Source organism: Passer domesticus, chromosome 24, assembly GCF_036417665.1.
Source record: "Passer domesticus isolate bPasDom1 chromosome 24, bPasDom1.hap1, whole genome shotgun sequence".
NCBI lineage: Eukaryota > Metazoa > Chordata > Aves > Passeriformes > Passeridae > Passer > Passer domesticus.
Window position 1 is genome coordinate 5,006,518 of NC_087497.1, and position 17,378 is coordinate 5,023,895.

Genomic DNA, 17,378 nt, shown 5'->3' on the forward strand with positions numbered 1-17,378 from the left:
TCATCAGAGAAATGCCAGAGCACAGCAGCTTTGCTGGAATGGTTCTGGAGAAGCCTGGAGGGAAAGCAGGACCATCTGCACATTCCCTGTGCTGAAGAAACCCCCACAGAACATCAGACTTGCAAGAAAAGGATGCAAAAAAAATCCCAAATCCCAGCCTGGAAGAAGCCTCGTTTCCCCAAATGCACCCTGGGTGTGAAATGATGGGGATGTCACTCCCAGATCTTGGACTGACAGCTCAAAATGATGGCAGCAGGAGAGAGAGAGAGATCCAAACAGCTCCTGGTGCTTTTCCTTTTGGATCCCAGCTCTTCTCAGCTCCCTGGAGAGCCTCAGCCTCTCCCTGATGGGGAGGGAAGCTCAGAGGGGACACTTTTCTGTCCCCAAAGTGACAAACAGCCCCAAAACCCACCGGGATGCCAAGCCCTGCCTGGCCAGGTGCATTCCTGCAGGAATGAATTGGTACTCACACATAAAGCACAGAGGGGACAATTTTCTGTCCCCAAAGTAACAACCAACCCCAAAACCCACTGGGATGCCAAGCCCTGCCTGGCCAGGTGCATTCCTGCAGGAATGAGCTGGTACTCACATATAAAGCACAGAGGGGACAATTTTCTGTCCCCAAAGTGACAACCAACCCCCAAACCACTGCATCCCAAACCCTCAGCCCCCCCTGGCCAGGTGCATTCCTGCAGGAATGAATTGGTACTCACACATAAAGCACAGAGGGGACAATTTTCTGTCCCCAGAATGACAACCAGCCCCAAAAGCCACGGGGATGCCAAGCCCTGCCTGGCCAGATGCATTCCTGCAGGAATGAATTGGTACTCACATATAAAGCACAGAGGGGACAATTTTCTGTCCCCAGAGTAACAACCAACCCCAAAACCACTGCATCCCAAACCCTCAGCCCCCCCTGGCCAGGTGCATTCCTGCAGGAATGAATTGGTACTCACATAAAAAGCTCAGAGGGGACAATTTTCTGTCCCCAAAGTGACAACCAACCCCCAAACCACTGCATCCCTGCATCCCAAGCCCTCAGCCCCACCTAGCCAGATGCATTCCTGCAGGAATGAATTGGTACTCACACATAAAGCACAGAGGGGACAATTTTCTGTCCCCAGAATGACAACCAGCCCCAAAACCCACCGGGATGCCAAGCCCTGCCTGGCCAGGTGCATTCCTGCAGGGGGAAGTTGGTACTCACATATAAAGCTCAGAGGGGGCAATTTTCTGTCCCCAGAGTGACAACCAGCCCCAAAACCACCAGATCTCTGCATCCCAAGCCCTCAGCCCCCGCTGGCCAGGTGCATTCCCGCAGCAGGGAACTGTACTCACACGTAAAGCACAGATTTCTGGTCTCCGACCTGGCCTCCATCCCCCACTGTCAGTGTGTCGTAGCCTCTCTCCAGCTCGAATTCCTCGAAGGTGAGTTTGATCACCTGCCAAAGACACGGCACAATTAACACCCCTCATTCATCAATTAACAGCAAGCCCTGCCCTCCTCATGGACCCCGCAGCAGCTTCCCAGAGCATCAAAATCTCCAAAACATCCCCAAAAGTTGTTTGGTTTTTTTGTTTGTTTGGTTTTTTTGGGTTTTTTGTTTTGTTTTGTCTTGGGTTTTTTTGTGGTTTTTTTTGTTTTGTTGGGGTTTTTTTGTTTGTTTTGTTTTTTTTTGTTTGTTTGTTTGTTTTTGTTTGTTTTTTGGGTTTTTTTGTTTTTGTTTTTGTTTTTTTCTGCTTGCCCAGGTGACTTTACTGATATCAGTATTTGTGTGCTGGCATCTCCACGTGCCTTTTCCCACCCTTTCCTTCCCCAAAGCTGGAATTCTGGAGGTGGGTTTGGATGTAAATGCAGAGTATTTTACTTTGTGGCTCTGGAAATTCTCCTGGTTCATGGTCAGAGTAGAGAGAATTTATGGATTTATGTGAATTGTCAGAGAATTCTCTCCTGCTGTCTGCACACACAATCCTCAGCATTTTCACATCCCTGATCCCTGTTTTTTCTGTCCTGTTCCACCCAAATTTGGGATTTTTGCAGCCTCTCTGTATCATTTAGGAGCAGAACTCCCAGGGAAGTTGGTGCTCCAAGGCTCTCAGCTGCTTTAGGAATCTCTGCTTTTCAAATCTAATTTAGGGGGCAGAGTCCTTAACCCAGCCTGGGACAGGCTGAACAAAGAGATAAAGAAGAGATTAATTAAATCAGAGAAGAGTTTCACATCCCCCATCAGCAGAAATCAATGGAGTTTCATTTCTTGGATTCTTTACCTGACCAGAAAAGACCAAAAAAAAAGCACAAAACCCACTCAAATGCAGGAGACCTTTGCAAATACAAGAAATTTCCTGACTTTTAACAGATTAAATCCCCAAATGTGGGTTGGTGCTTCTTTCAGCTGCTTCACACAACACAAAAATCACCAAAAGTCAAAAGGGGGAAGGAGGCAGGGGAGTGCCAAGGACCACAGAGCTCTGGGGCCACTTCCCACCCCAGTTTGGGACAAGGAACCAAAGCCCAGGAAACCCAAAATCTTGTTCCTCTCCTTCCTTGCTTTTATAAGCAGCACCTCCTGCAGAACCTGAGCAGGTGTGGATGCCCAGGGGGATAAAAACCCCAAAGTTCAAACCAAAAATAATAATAAAAAAATGTGTTTATACAGTTCAGGCTGAGCTGGCCTGTGTTTTCTTTTCCACAATGAGCACAGTATTTTTCAACGCACAGAAAATGGAATTTAGAGATTTTAGCTGTTGTGAAATGAGGGTTTTTTTCCCCAGAGCCCCAGGATGGTGAACCAGGAGCCTGGGTGATGCTTCAGACAACTTTAATTCGTGTCTAGTACCCAAATATTAACCTGTGCAGGCTACAAAAGCATGAAATGCTGGAATAAAGTAATTAATCCAGAGAATATCGAGCTGCAGACCTGCACACACCATTACTTCAGCCACTCAAGGAGCTGCATCCTCAGCACTCTGACCCTAATTAAACAACTAATTACATCCTAGCACGCTCAAGACTGCAACCTCGTGGCACGAGATTTGGATGCTGAATATTGTATTTATTTACCCATTTTCCTGTTTTGTGAGGGTTTTTTGGGTTTTTTGTTGGTGTTTTCATTTTGTTTTGGGTTTTGTTGTTGTTGTTTTGTTGGAGTTTTTTTGTTTGTTTTGGATTTTTGGTTTGGGGTTTTTTTGTTTGTTTGGGTTTTTGTTTGGTTTTTTCGTTTTCGCTCTGAAAGCTAGAAATTCAATTAATTTAATTTATTTAATGATTTGTTACAGAGCCAGGGAGCCACCAGCACCCCCAAACCTGGAGCTGCTGAAGTGACAATCAGCAAAGCCAGGAAAATGGGATGGGACTCCAGATTCCAAAGTGATTGGAAGTTCAGTCACACTCTGAGGAGAAAAATCCACAATAATTCTCTCCAGGAGAACAGCAGCTGGTGCAGCTCTAACCTGAAGCTTTACAAGCACATTCCTCATTTCCCTGCCCCCCAGGCTCCAGAATTTCCACCTCCATTTGGGATAAATCATCCCCTTCTCCCTCCATCACCTTGGACATGGCTTTTTTTTTTTGGCTCCAGGTGGGAATAACCCCAGGAGAAACCTCAACCAGCACCATCCATTATGTCAAAAAGGGCCAGAAATAGCTTTTATGCAAATTCCCCAATTATCATATGCATTTCTCAGCTCCCCAGTGATTTATTTTCCCACTGTGGTTGGAATTAATTCCCAGGGCACCAGGGCCCAGCTAAAAAAACCCTGAATATCCCCCAAATAGGTTTGATGTCCCCCCTCTGAGGAGGAAAAAAATCCCAATTTGAGGCCTCAGCCCTATGGATGCAAAATTCCCAGTTTTGAGGGGAAAACTGCAAATTTGGAGGGGATTTTGGGGCTCAGTGGATCTCAGGCTCTTTCTTTGCCAAAGATACAGCAGAGGACTTGCAAATAATTCCTAAATTCAGCTCCCTGCTTCTCCCAAAGCTCCACGGAACAGGACGTGATCCAAAAACCACTGGAGTCCACGAAAAGATTACAAAAAAAGATTACAAAATATTATTTTTAAATATTTTATGGGAATCATTGGAAGTAATTCATCCCCAATCCTTCCCTCAGCCAGGCTGGGATCATCCCTGAGGGACAAGCAGGGAGAGCTGTGGCCTTCCCAAAGGATTTGGTGCTTTCCTCCCAACCCTCCCTGCTCCAGGAGAGCTTTTCCCAACCTGTAAATCAAAACTGCCACCATGAAACACCTAAAACAAAAAAAAACCCTTCAAAAAATGACATTAATTCAATTAATTAAAGCTATTTTTCATTTCAAAGGAGTAGGCAATGGGATCTCTCTCACAGCTGGCAAATTTCTGTATTTCTGTGTATGACAGAGCAGAACCTGCAGTTCCTTGGGCTGTGGAATCTCTGATCCAAAGTGGGAAATCTTAAAATGAATGGATTTGATCAATTCCGATCTCCTTTAGGATTTAGGAAAGGATCAGGACAAGCAGGGAGAGCTGTGGCCTTCCCAAAAGATTTGCTGCTTTTCTTCCCTGCTCCAGGAGAGGTTTTCCCCTCTCTGTAAATGACACTGAAACACCTAACCCCCCCCAAAAAATCCCTCAAAAATTGACATTAATTGAATTAATTAAAACTATTTATCATTTCAAAGGAGAAGGCAATGGAATCTCCTCTCACAGCTCAAAAATTTCCACATTTCTGTGTATGACAGAGCAGAACCTGCAGTTCCTTGGGCTGATCCAAGCTGGGAAATCTTAAAATTAATGGATTTGACCAATTCCAATCTCCTTTTTGTACAGGTGTGACTGCCCTGGCCTGGGAAAGATCAATCCCTGTCCATTTTCCCCTGGCAATGGGAATTGAGTTGAGGGCAGTGTTTGGTGCCCTCACAGCTTTTTGCAGTCTCAGCTTGTGACAGGGCTCGTATTTAAATTTAAACCAGTGCAAAAATGTGAATAAATTTACAATACTGCATAAATAGCACGAGATAGACCCAAACCTCGCTCCTCTGCCCCTGGGGGCTGAAATCCTGCTGGATAAGGGGAAAAAAAAATGGAAAAATCAGCATTCCTGGCACAGCCTCCCTGCCCTGATGAGCTGGGCTGCTCGGGCACCTCCCCACCCTCCAGATATCAAAGGGGCTTCGATTACAAGTAATTACTCTCACTTTTAATTACAACCCTTAACAAAACGAGTCTTCAGCAGGGAGGGAAGGTCAGGGATTTCAAGACAGCTGGGAAAACACGGGGGAGAATCAGTGTGGGGACAGAAACTGAGCCTGAGGGGCTGAATAAACCTCGACTGTGAGGGTGAGGAGGGGCTGGGAAAGGTTTCCAGAGAAGCTGTGGCTGGATCTGGAGCCCTGGAAGTGCCCAGGGCCGAGGTGGACAGGGCTGGGAGCAACCTGGGACAGTGGAGGAGCCTGGATGTGCTTGGAAGTGACCAGATGTGTTTGGAGGTGTTTGGAAGTGTCTGCAAGTGTCTGGATGAGTTTGGAGGAGTCTGGATGAGTTTGGAAGTGTCTGGATGTGTTTGGAGAGGTCTGGATGTGTCTGGATGTGTTTGGAAGTGTCTGGATGAGTTTGGAAGTGTCTGGATGTGTTTGGAAGTGTCTGGATGTGTTTGGAGAGGTCTGGATGTGTCTGGATGTGTTTGGAAGTGCCTGTATTTGTCTGGATGTGTTTGGAAGTGTCTGTATTTGTCTGGATGTTTCTGGATATGTTTGGAAGTATTTGGAAGTGTCTGGAGGTGTTTGGATGTGTCTGGAATTGTCTGGATTTGTTTGGATAGATCTGGATGTGCTTGGATGTCTCTGAACATGCACGGATGTGTCTGGGTGTGTTTGGATGTGTCAGGAAGTGTTTGCATTTGTCTGGATGTGTCTGGATGTGTCTGGATGAGTTTGGAAGTGTCTGGATGTGTTTGGAGAGGTCTGGATGTGTCTGGATGTGTTTGGAAGTATTTGGAAGTGTCTGGATGTGTCTGGAGGGGTCTGGAGGTGTTTGGATGTGTCTGGAATTGTCTGGATTCGTTTGGATATATCTGCATGTGCTTGGATGTCTCTGAACATGCACGGATTTGTCTGGGTGTGTTTGAATGTGTCTGGAAGTGTTTGCGTTTGTCTGGATGTGTTTGGATGTTTCTGGATGTGTCTGGAAGCAGTTGGAAGGGTCTGGATTTGTCTGGATGTTTCTGGCTGTGCACACACACTCCACCACCACATCCCAGCATCCAAATCTATTCCAACTTTTGTTCCATAAAACATCAGGGCAAAGGACCCCCTTTGTTCATCTCCTCCTCTCTGGCACATCAGCAATTCTCCTCAATGCCTTGAACTGAAAGGGAGCAGGTTTGGATGGGATATTGGGATAGAATCCTTCTCTGGGAAGGTGAGGAGGGGCTGGGCTGGAATTCCCAGAGAAGCTGTGGCTGGGTCCCTGGAAGTGTCCAATGTGGAGAAACCTGGGATAGTGAAAGTGTCCCTGCCCTTCTCTGAGGTCCCTCCCAACCCAGACCTGGAATCCCATGAAATACAAGCCTGGAATTCCACAGAACTCCAGAAACCCTTTCTCCCTGGAGCTGCAGAGCTGCCCACCCCTGAGCTGGTGGTGAGGACCCACCTTCACAGAATTCCCAGCATGACCAGGCTGGAGGAGACCTTTGAGATCATCATCCAGCCCAGCCCCAACACCTCAACCAAACCCTGGCACCCAGTGCCACATGCAGGCTTTGTTAAACACACCCAGGGATGGGGACTGCACCACCTCCAGGGCAGAGCAAACACCCCAGGAATGCCCAGGGAACAAAAACACCCCAGGAATGCCCAGAGAACACCTTGGGAATGCCCAGGGAACACCTTGGGAATGCCCAGGGAACACCCCAAGAATGACTAGAGAACACAAACACCCCCGGAATGCCCAGTGAACACCTTGGGAATGCCCAGGGAACACCCCGGGAATGCCCAGAGAACACCCCAAGAATGCCCAGGGAACACCCCAAGAATGACTAGAGAACACAAACACCCCAGGAATGCCCAGGGAACACCTTGGGAATGCCCAGGGAACACCCCAAGAATGACTAGAGAACACAAACACCCCAGGAATGCCCAGTGAACACCTTGGGAATGCCCAGGGAACACAAATTCCCAGAATTCCCAGAATCACCGGGTTGGAAGAGACCTTCAAGATCATCGAGTCCAACCCATGTCCTAACACCTCAACTCAACCCTGGCACCCAGTGCCACATCCAGGCTTTGTTAAACACACCCAGCGATGGTGACTCCACCACCTCCCTGGGCAGCCATTCCAGAACTTTCTCACCCTTTCTGTAAAAATTTTTTTCCTGATATCCAACCTAAATTCCCCTTGGTGCAGCTGGAGGCTGCGTGCTCTGGTTCTGTCAGCTCCTGCAGACAGAGCGCAGCCCCAGCTGAGCACAGGCACCTTCCAGGAGCTGTGCAGGGTGACGGGGGCACCCCTGAGTGCCCTTTTCTCCAGGCTGAGCACCCCCAGCTCACCTTGGCGGGGTTGAGGGCGGTGATGACCCACACGCAGTAGGCGTTGTTGTCGTACTGCACGGGGTAGTTGGGCGACGTGATGACCCCGCTGGGCCCGCGCAGGTACGTGTCACACATCCTGGCTGGGGACACAAACGGGGACACTCAGCGCCGGGGGGGCCTTTCCGGGGGGCAGGGAGGAGGGATGAGCTTGGGATGGAAGTGGGAGGAGGTACAAATGGGAAGGGTGGTGGTGTCGCGGCCTGCGCTGCTCCTGTTTTACAGCTGGGTGTAAAGATGGAGGGATTCTCTGTGAGGAGTGGGGCCACGAGAGCCTGATCCCAATAATCCCTGATCCCAACAATCCCTGATCCAAACAATCCCTGATACCAATAATCCCTGATACCAATAATCCCTGATCCAAACAATCCCTGATACCAATAATCCCTGATCCAAACAATCCTTGATCCCAACCAACCCTGATACCAACAAACCCTGATCCCATCAACCCTGAACCCAGCAATTCCTGATCCCATCAACCCTGATCCCAACAATCCCTGATCCCAACAATCCCTGATCCAAACAAACCCTGATCCCAACAAAGCCTGATCCCGTCAACCCCGATCCCAGCAATTCCTGATCCAAACAAAACCTGATCCCATCAACCCCTGATCCCAACAATCCCTGATCCCAACAATCCCTGATCCCAACAAACCCTGATCCCAACAAACCCTGATATCAATAATCCCTGATCCCAAACAATCCTTGATCGCAACAAACCCTGATCCCATCAAACCCTGATCCCATCAACCCTGAACCCAACAATTCCTGATCCCAACAACCCCTGATCCCATCAACCCTTGATCCCAACAAACCCTGATCCCAACAAACCCTGAACCCATAAACTCTGATCCCAACAAACCCCCATCCCATCAACGCCTTATCCCATAAACCGCTAATTCCAACAAGCCCTGATCCCAACAACCCCTGATCCCAACAATCCCTGCCCAACAAACCCTGATCCCATCAACCCCCAATCCCAACAATCCCTGATCCCAACAACCCCTGATCCCACTAATCCCCAATCCCATCTCCCCTCAGACCAACACCCAGCCCACTCCCTATGCTCACACTGATTCATTTCCTTTTTTTCCTCCTTTTTTTCCTCACAAAAATCCCTCCTCATCCAGGCCAGGAATGACACAACTCCTTCCTGATGTCCCCAAAAAACCCCATTCCCTTTCTTCCTGCAGATCAACCCCCCAAAACACTGCACAGCCAGGATTTATTAGGTCATTATTAAGTATTTATCAGCTGGTTTCCTTCTGTGGGCTCAGAACTAAGGTGGAAACTCAGCTCTGCATCTTCAAAACATCTCAGGTAAAGGAAAAGCTGGGAAAAGTGCTTAAGCAGGGAAAATTTTGCCTGTGGAATGCCTTTGATGTAATATTTAGCTGAAATATTCCACCAAAAAAAAGTGGGAGAAAACATCCTTGTTCTGGAAATATTCTCTGCTGTGATGGAGCCTCGAAATTAATTTATTTTTGAAGTTTATTCATTTATTTAAATGCATAATTTAATTTAGGAGAGGTATTTGCATTTGTGGAGTCTGAAAAGGTTTTTTTTTCTGTGTAAAATATAGAAAATAATCTCCTGGCCAAGCTGTGGGAATGGCTGGGAAGCAGTTTAGGAAGGAGCTGAGGTCACTTATCCAGGATGCTGAATCACTCCTGCCTCATCCTGGAGCTCCCACAGTGTAAAAGAAGGATAAATCCCATCATTCCCATTTTTCAGGTGGGATGAAGTGACTCTCCCAGGATGCAGAGGGAATCTGCTGAAGATGGGGAAGCTGCAGAACTTTCCCCCAGAGCTGGCTCACTGGGGATTAAGAAATTATTGAAGCCCAAGGGGTTAAAATCTGGGACTGGCTCTGGAATTTGGGAGAAACCCAATTAAAAAATGGCATAAACTGGGAGGGAAAAGTGGCAGAAAGCTGAAATAAAAATCAGACTTTTTAAATAGGAAAAAAACCCCAAAACATGGAAGTCAGCAGCTAAAAATTTAAGATGATTCACAGAAACAGAATAATGCTGGCAAATCCTTTCTTATCTCTTGCAGGAGGACACCATAAATTTCCTTTACAGTGTCACATATTTATGCCAAATATCCTCTTACACTGATTCAATTTATTCCAGGCTTGTTTCAAGAATTACATGGGATTCCAAAGCCCTGAAAAAAATCTGCAGATGAAATTAAAGAAAAAAAGAACTGGGAGAAAAAAAAAACCTATTTATGATTTTAAGAGCTTTAAAGGGATTCAATTAAAAATATTACAAGTTGTTCTTTATTAGCATTACAAATATCACAATGTGACATTTCAGAGAGGGAATGAAAACAAAATGGCCAAGGGCAAAATGGAAAAAAAAAAACTCCATTCCCTGATGGCTCATGGCACAGGATGAGGCTCCTGGGGAAGCACAGCCCCAAAATTCCACATTTCCAGTTAAAAATCTCCCTCCATCTCTGCTTTTCCAGGTTTTATTCCAGCCTTTCCTCTAACAGGAGAAGGAGGAGAGGGGAGAAAACACCTGGAATAGGGAAAGGGATGATCCTGCTCAGGTTTGACATCCCTGAACTAAAGGAATGCTCAGGAGAGGGAAGGGATTTAGGGACACTTGGGAGGGGTCTGAGAGGGGAGAAGGGGGTCCAGAAACAGGGGCTGAGGGGCTAAAAAAAGCTTTGAAGTGAGGATGAGGAGGCCTTGGGGAAGATTTCTAGAGAAATCGTGGATGCCCCATCCCTGGAAGTGTCCAAGGCCAACTTGGGATGGAGGAAGGCGTCCCTGCCCATGGAACAACATTTTCCTTAAGGTTCCTCCCAACCCAAACCCCTCTGGGACTCTCTGACCTGGCCAAGGGATGACCTGAGGGCAGGATGGGTGAGAAATGGACATGAATGATCTGGGAATTCCCACAAATCCCAAAATCCAGCCAGGCTGAGCCCCCTCAGCCTCCCCCTGGATCCTTGGGAGTGTCCAAGGTCAGCTTGGAGCAACCTGGGAGAGTGGAAGGAGCAGGATTGTCCAACCCAAACCATTCTGGGATTTGACCTGAGGGCAGGATGAGTGATGGAAAAGGGACACAAATCCCAAAATCCAGCCATGTAGAGCCCCTCAGACTGCCCCTGGATCTCTGGGAGTGTCCAAGGCCAGCTTGGAGGACCAGTGGAAGGAGCAGGATGGTCCTCAAGGTCCCTCCAACCCAAACCATTCTGGGATTTGACCTGAGGGAAGGATGGGTCATGGAAAAGGAATGTGAAGGAGCTGGAAATTCCTACAGATCCCCAAATCCAGCCAGGCTGAGCCCCCTCAGACTGCCCCTGGACCCTGGTAGTGTCTTAAGACAGTGGAAGGAGCAGGATGGTCCTCAAGGTCCCTCCAACCCAAACCATTCTGGGATTTGACCTGAGGGAAGGATGGGTGATGGAAAAGGGACAGGAAGGAGCTGGGAATTCCCACAAATCCCAAATTCCAGGCAGGCTGAGCCCCCTCAGACTGACCCTGGATCTCTGGGAGGTTCCAAGACAGTGGAAGGAGCAGGATGGTCCTCAAGGTGCCTAAACCATTCTGAGATTCTCTGACTGGCCCGAGGACAGGATGAGTGATGGAAAAGGGACAGGAAGGAGTTGGGAATTCCCATAAATCCCCAGATCCAGCCAGGCTGAGCCCCTCACCTCTGCAGACGGGCCGGTGGTCGCTCCAGGCCACGATGATGTCGCTGACTCTCTTGCAGGTGATGCTCTTGGAGCCCTGCAGGTCGTAGCCCTCGTTGCAGGAGAACTGGATGCTGGAGCCCAGCCTGGAGAGGGGACACAGGGGACATCAGCCTGGTCCTGCCTCGTGCAGCCAGGATTTGGGGCCAGAGCCATCCCCTGGCCCTGCAGGCAGCAGGAAGGGAGGAGGGACCAGCTCTGCCTCCCCTCTGCTGGTTTTGCCCCATTGCTGATGTCCAAATCCCAGTTTTAGTGACATTTCATCCACAGCCCTGGGAGAGGACATGCTCAGCGTTCTCATAAAGTGAAATAAAAATCTTTATCAGCTGCTGAGAGCTCTGCTCTTTGATCTGTGGTTTGGATTTGCTGCTTTCTTCACTGGGGTAACACAATCCAGTCTGCAGCAGCTGGGAATTCATCCCGTGGAATTTAGGGGCTCTTGGGATTCCCTTTCCTCTGCCCTCCCTCCTTTGCTGGATTTGAGGAGAACTTGACAGACTGGGATTTGATTGAGAGACATTTTCCATGAGCAAAACATCCCAGGCCAGCAAAATCAGATGAAATATTGATTCCCCACGGCCACCAGCAGCTGGGGCATCCCTGCAAAGGAAAACTGGGAACTGGAAAGGAACAACAGCTCTGGTTTAAACTTTCTAAACCCCAATTAGCTGGCACCACACAGACTCAGTGACAAGGAACCTCAGTCACCTCAAATTCTCTAAGGGCAGGGCCATGCTGGGGCTTGAGCTAATTTGAAAAGTGATTTTTTAATTTTTTTTTTTTGGCTGTTTCGCTTTTCCAGGGGAGGGATGACAGCACAGAGGGATTCTACAACCTGGATTGGGAAAGGATAAAAATACTCCAAGAGGTCTTTAGAGAGCCTCACGTGGAACAGCACACACAGGCAGGGTTAACACACGTGTTCCCCAAAACCGGGCAGGATTTTGGGAGGGGGACAGAGCAAACAGAGCCCCCCACACCAGGAGCACAGCCAGGGACACACAGGAGCTCATGCACAGGACACACAGAAAATGTTCTTACCTAAAATCGTTGCCTATCCTTTTGCCTCTCTCGGGAATCCCAGGGTCTGGACACAAATTATGTCCCTGGGACACACCAACCTGAGTTACTACAAAGCAAAAAACAGCACATACAGAGACAGAATAGCAAAAGGAACATTCTTTCAGCAGCTGTCTTGGTGGATGTGGCGAGAAAAATGGCAACTGGGAGCTCAGAAACCTCAATGTTTTATTCCAGAAAAAACAACAGCTTTGGAAACAAATATCCTGCTCAGTTTACACACCCAAGAGTCTTCTAGAAAATGCCAGCTAGGGACAGAGTTTTCCCTCCATTCCACTACAGAAACACCTCTGGAAAAGTTGATTTTTTTGGTATTTTTTCCGTTCTGCTAAATGACACCAACCACAGAGCCCGTTTGCTGTGATTAAAACTCCACCTGCCACCCTCCAAGGTGATCTCACAGCCCTCCAAGCCCAGCCCAGCGTGCCAGGGAAAGAAAACAACTCCATGAAAAGGCAGGTGTGTGATCCCAGGGGGGAAAACCAAGCACAGAACGAGAGGGAGAAAGGAGAGGGGAATGCAAGTCGAGGGTTTGAAAGCCAAGTCATTTAGTTGGAACATGGAAAAAATTATGGAGCAACCTGGATGCCAACAAACATGAAATCCATGGAGTGGTGGCCAGCACTGAAGAAAGCTCCCAGCTCCATCCTCCCCATTCCCAGCCCTCTCCAACCTGCCCGAGGCACAAAGGAGGGTTCAGAGTGGGGGAACCTGGAGGGTTCCTCAGCCCTGGCACAATTCTGATTTCCAGGCTGAATTCCAGCACAGCAATTCAGGGACAAAAGGGGGATTTTGCCACAGGAATTCGATGGGATTTGGTTTTCTTTGCACCCAAACCAACAGCACATTTCTCAGCCATGATGCTGAATCACTGGAACGACCCCGTTTCCATTCCACCTCTGCCCAGCACTGGATTACAGGGGAGAAAATCCCAATTTTACCCCTAACACGGTGCCCCAAAGGCCACTGCCAGGGGGAGCGTGACACTGAGGTGACACCAGCCCATTTCTCGTGGCAGACAGAGGGCTCAGCAGCTGCAGCCCTGCAGGGGCAGGGGGAAAGGGGAGAATCCACAGGGAGAATCCCCCCACACTGGGCACACACAAAGCCAAGAGCATCCAATATTTGGAATTTACCACTGGGGAATCCCTGGTGAATCCCCAGCTACAGCTCCTACAAGGAGGATGATTCCCAACTTTTGCTGATCCCAAAAATACTCCAGCTTCTCCTCAGCACTAACACTTCCTCTGATGCCCTTTAAGTTCTTTTTAGGAATTTCCTTTTTAAGGCCCTTTTTTTCTCCCTTCTCTCCGTGCTGGAGCAGGGATGGGGCTGGGATTGTCCCCACACATGGCTCTGCTTTCCCTCATGATGCTTTGGTGCTCTCCTGTGTGTGTGGGAGGGCACAGAGGTGCCAGAGACGTGGGTTCATGGAAAACAGCCTCCTGTGGGATTGTTTTCCCATTTTCCACTCCACAATCCCTGGTTAAGCTCAGTCAGCAGCACCAAAGCAGCAATCAGCTCCATTTTCTGCAGCTCCAAACTTTGCTTTGCCCCTTTTCACAGGCCCAGAGGATTCCAAATCACCCCAGAGCGTGAAGGAAGGGAGCCCATGGATTCAACCCCCAGCTTCTGACAGGAAAAGTTTGGCTGGACAAAGTCCCCAGGTGCCACCATCCTCCTTGGGCTCCTTCCCTACAGCAAAGGTGGTGCCTGTGCACAGGCAGCTCCAAACAAAGGAAAATTCACCTCAGGATGAGACACCCAAGGAGGGCTTTATGTCCCAAAGCCATGTGGGAGTGAAGGAAAGTGCTCAAATTCCTGATTTTCCTCTGTAAAACCCCCCCTGACCATACACACCTGTAACAACCAGTTTTCAGGGCTGCACCCCAACATTTGGGAGCTCTTCCTTAGAGCAAAATCCCATTCCCACAGCAAATTCTTCCTCCCATGGTCAAACCCCCTCCAGACCACGCCCTTTGTGCCCCCCAGAGTGGGTCACTGCTGCCACACACAGTGATTATTTCCCATATCAGATAAAAATGAAGCCTGGAATTCCAAACTTTGGGAAGAAACGATCCCAGGAAAACAAAGGCCCAGAGGAGAGTTTGTCATCCCAATGCTGAGGTCCAAGCCCAGCTCATGTCTCATTAGCTGGAGATTCATTAACACCTAAAAACACATGTAGATAAAGCAGAGAACAGGGAAGATAAAGCTGAGCAAGGGGGAGAGGGAAGATATCTCCATTTCTTGGGAGTTGGGGAATTTCTCTTTTAAGGAGAGTGAAAGAAAAGGAGGAGATGGATTAGATGCTCATTTACAGAAACTTTTGTTCTCTAGCTTTTGTTTTGAACACACACACACACACACACACAAACACACACACAGAGAACAGCCCAAAGGTTATAAACTGGATTTATCATGCTGAGAATTTGCTGTGTTCACCTTCCCAAAGTTTCACCTGGGCTGATTTCATTCCCAAGTGAACCCTTCAAGGTTACTGGAAAAACAACAGATCCCAAAAATTGTGATGAACTGCTCAATTTCTGTATTAGAAGCTCAGGAATTCTCTCCCCCAACCATGGGATTGATTTTCCACCCCCTCATCCTCCTGATTTTTTTCAATTTCTTTCTCCTCGTGAATTCAGTGACAGCCAGTTCTGATTGTTCCGTTTACCACTGGAATTCACTCTTAAAATCCTCTTTAGTTTTATCTCTCTTAATAAGAAAACTTCGCTGACATATTCCCAAGGGATAATTTCTCACTGAATTTCAGAACTACAAAATCAAGCAGCACCTAAAAGAAAATTTTGACAAAGCCCCAGCATTTCTCAGCATGAGCAATCCAGGGAAAGGAGCTGATGATTTCTCCTGGCAGGAGGGGTGGGGAGGACTGCAGCAGGAATTAGATGGTTTAAAGGGTTAATCTGTGTGGCCACACCAGGGTAATTCCATGCAAACTTCTGGGAAAGATCCCAAAAATCAGTCCTGAGAGCTTGGAGCTGATTTAGGGGTGCAGGGCTCACCCCAACGAGGTCCTGCCGCATTTCCAACCCCCAAAGACCCTTCAGCACCCAAAAAACCAAGGATGAAATGATTCCAGAACCTCAGTGACACCAACCCAGACACTGAACACTCATTTTAGCAACACCAAGAGCGAAAAGGGCGCTGGGAAAATCCAATCCCAGCTGGGAATGTTCCACCAGGAGAGCTCCAAACCCCAATTTCCCCCCTGCTGCTGTCCCAGAACAGCTCTGAAGGTGAAGCTTCACAAGCAATCCCAGAAATGCAGAATTCCCAGAACATTTCCAGGCAAGCACAGCTTGTCCCCAAGCCCCAGGTGCCTCCCGTGTCCCACAGACACCTCCCCAAAATCCAGAAACTTCCACACACTCGAGACCTAAAAGCTGCTCAACCCAGCCCAAAAATGAATTTGCAAAGCAGATTTTGACCGAGCTGGACACGCACAGAATTCCAGTCCTCCACCCAAACCCTTCCAGGCACCCCCACAGGGCCTCTGCAGCTGGGCCTCACCCAAACACCACAAAAACCACTTGGGATGCTGTTTTTTAAATCCAAACCACCACAATTTTCCCATTGTGGGACCTGGAATATCCACATTTACACTCTGCATTCAGCGCCAGAAACAGCCTCCAAAATACAGCCTAAAAATTTCAAACTATTTCTTCTACCTGCTTTATTTGTCTCTCAGTATTATCTTCCCTCCAAAGGAGATTAAAGCAAGATTTCTAAATAATGTGACTGATGGTGAGCAGTACAAGGCACTTAATTAAGATTTCAAACAAACACATTTCCACTACAACTGAGCCCAAGCAGCACCTCCCCCCAGAATTCTGTATTTTTATGGATTTTTTTCCCCCTGCAATAACACAAGCAGCTGTTACATCACTACATTTTGCCTCCATCCAACCACACAAAACACACAAGGTTTAATCTGACCAGGCAATCCCAAATCCAAAACCTCTGCAAAAACCTACAGGATTAAAGAGTGGGTTCTTCCAGGGAGGATTTTATGCCAGGTTTTAGCAAAGAGCACTTGGAAAGAAAACATTGCTGGTAGGAATAATAAAAATAAAGCAGGGACTTAAATATTGGACTTGATCTTTTCCAGCCTTAACAATTTTAGGATTCTGTGGCACAGCTTTAAGTGTTACCAAGAGATACAAAAATTCCTGAATTTCTGGTATTTGAGCCAGAGCAACTGGAAATTGCTCTGGAATAGGAAATTTCTTTACCCAGCCTGTCCTGTGATGCAAACTCAGCTCGTGGAAGTTTGGGAGCACAGAGGGGCTCAGCCAACCCTGCAAATCCAGCAGGGAACAGAGCAGACAAAGCTTTGCAAAAAAAAAACCCCAAAAGAAATAAAAACCTGATTTTCCTGGTGCCATCTCCTTGGGAATCAGCACTTCAGCAGCTGGAAATTCCCTGTGGGAGCAGAAGGCTCCAAAACAGGGACAATCAGGGCTGAAAATCCAGACCTGATGGAGAGCAGGGCACGGGGAAGGAGCTGGAGGGTGACAAGGACCATGGACTGGGGCCTCCATCCCCATCCCCATAATTCCAGCTCAACAACTTCCAGCCTGAGCTGTCCTCCATCAGCAGGATGAGATTTGAGCTCCCAAGATGCTGCCCTGGCAGCTCTGAGCCCCTTGGGATGGGATAAACCAGGCAGGGGGAATGAATTCCTGGTTTTTCTCCTCAGAAGTGCAGGATCTGCAGGAAAGGGAAGCGCAGGTGCTGTGTCCTCCTCACCTCAGGGCATTAAAAATGGGTAAAAACTGCTCCAAAGGCCATTCCCAGGAAGGAGAAATGGGAATTCTGTGTATTGTTAACACCACAATACTTCATTAAATCAATTATTTCACTCCTTTCCCCACGTTCCCCAAAATCCAGGGCAAAACTGCCCCCACTCCAAACACACCCCTCTGTCTCCACACCCAGCCAGGCGGGTTCCCAACTGGATTTTCCACTCAAATAAGTGCACTGGGATGTTTATTCCAATAAA

General features: G+C 48.1%; 1 protein-coding gene and 1 long non-coding RNA gene across 2 annotated transcripts in view; one reads left to right on the plus strand and one right to left on the minus strand.

Moving 5' to 3' along the window:
* The window catches only part of CSMD2 (CUB and Sushi multiple domains 2), a 245,056-nt gene that overhangs the window by 113,328 nt on the left and 114,350 nt on the right, over nt 1-17,378 (minus strand). The window contains 4 exon segments of the mRNA XM_064398686.1: nt 1,339-1,442; nt 7,523-7,644; nt 11,234-11,358; nt 12,314-12,401. Coding sequence (XP_064254756.1) covers nt 1,339-1,442; nt 7,523-7,644; nt 11,234-11,358; nt 12,314-12,401 — 439 coding nt within the window.
* Nucleotides 7,437-11,607, plus strand: LOC135285920 (uncharacterized). The gene is made up of 4 exons (XR_010350545.1): nt 7,437-7,624; nt 8,755-8,881; nt 10,037-10,120; nt 11,293-11,607. It is a non-coding gene; the product is annotated as an uncharacterized LOC135285920 (long non-coding RNA).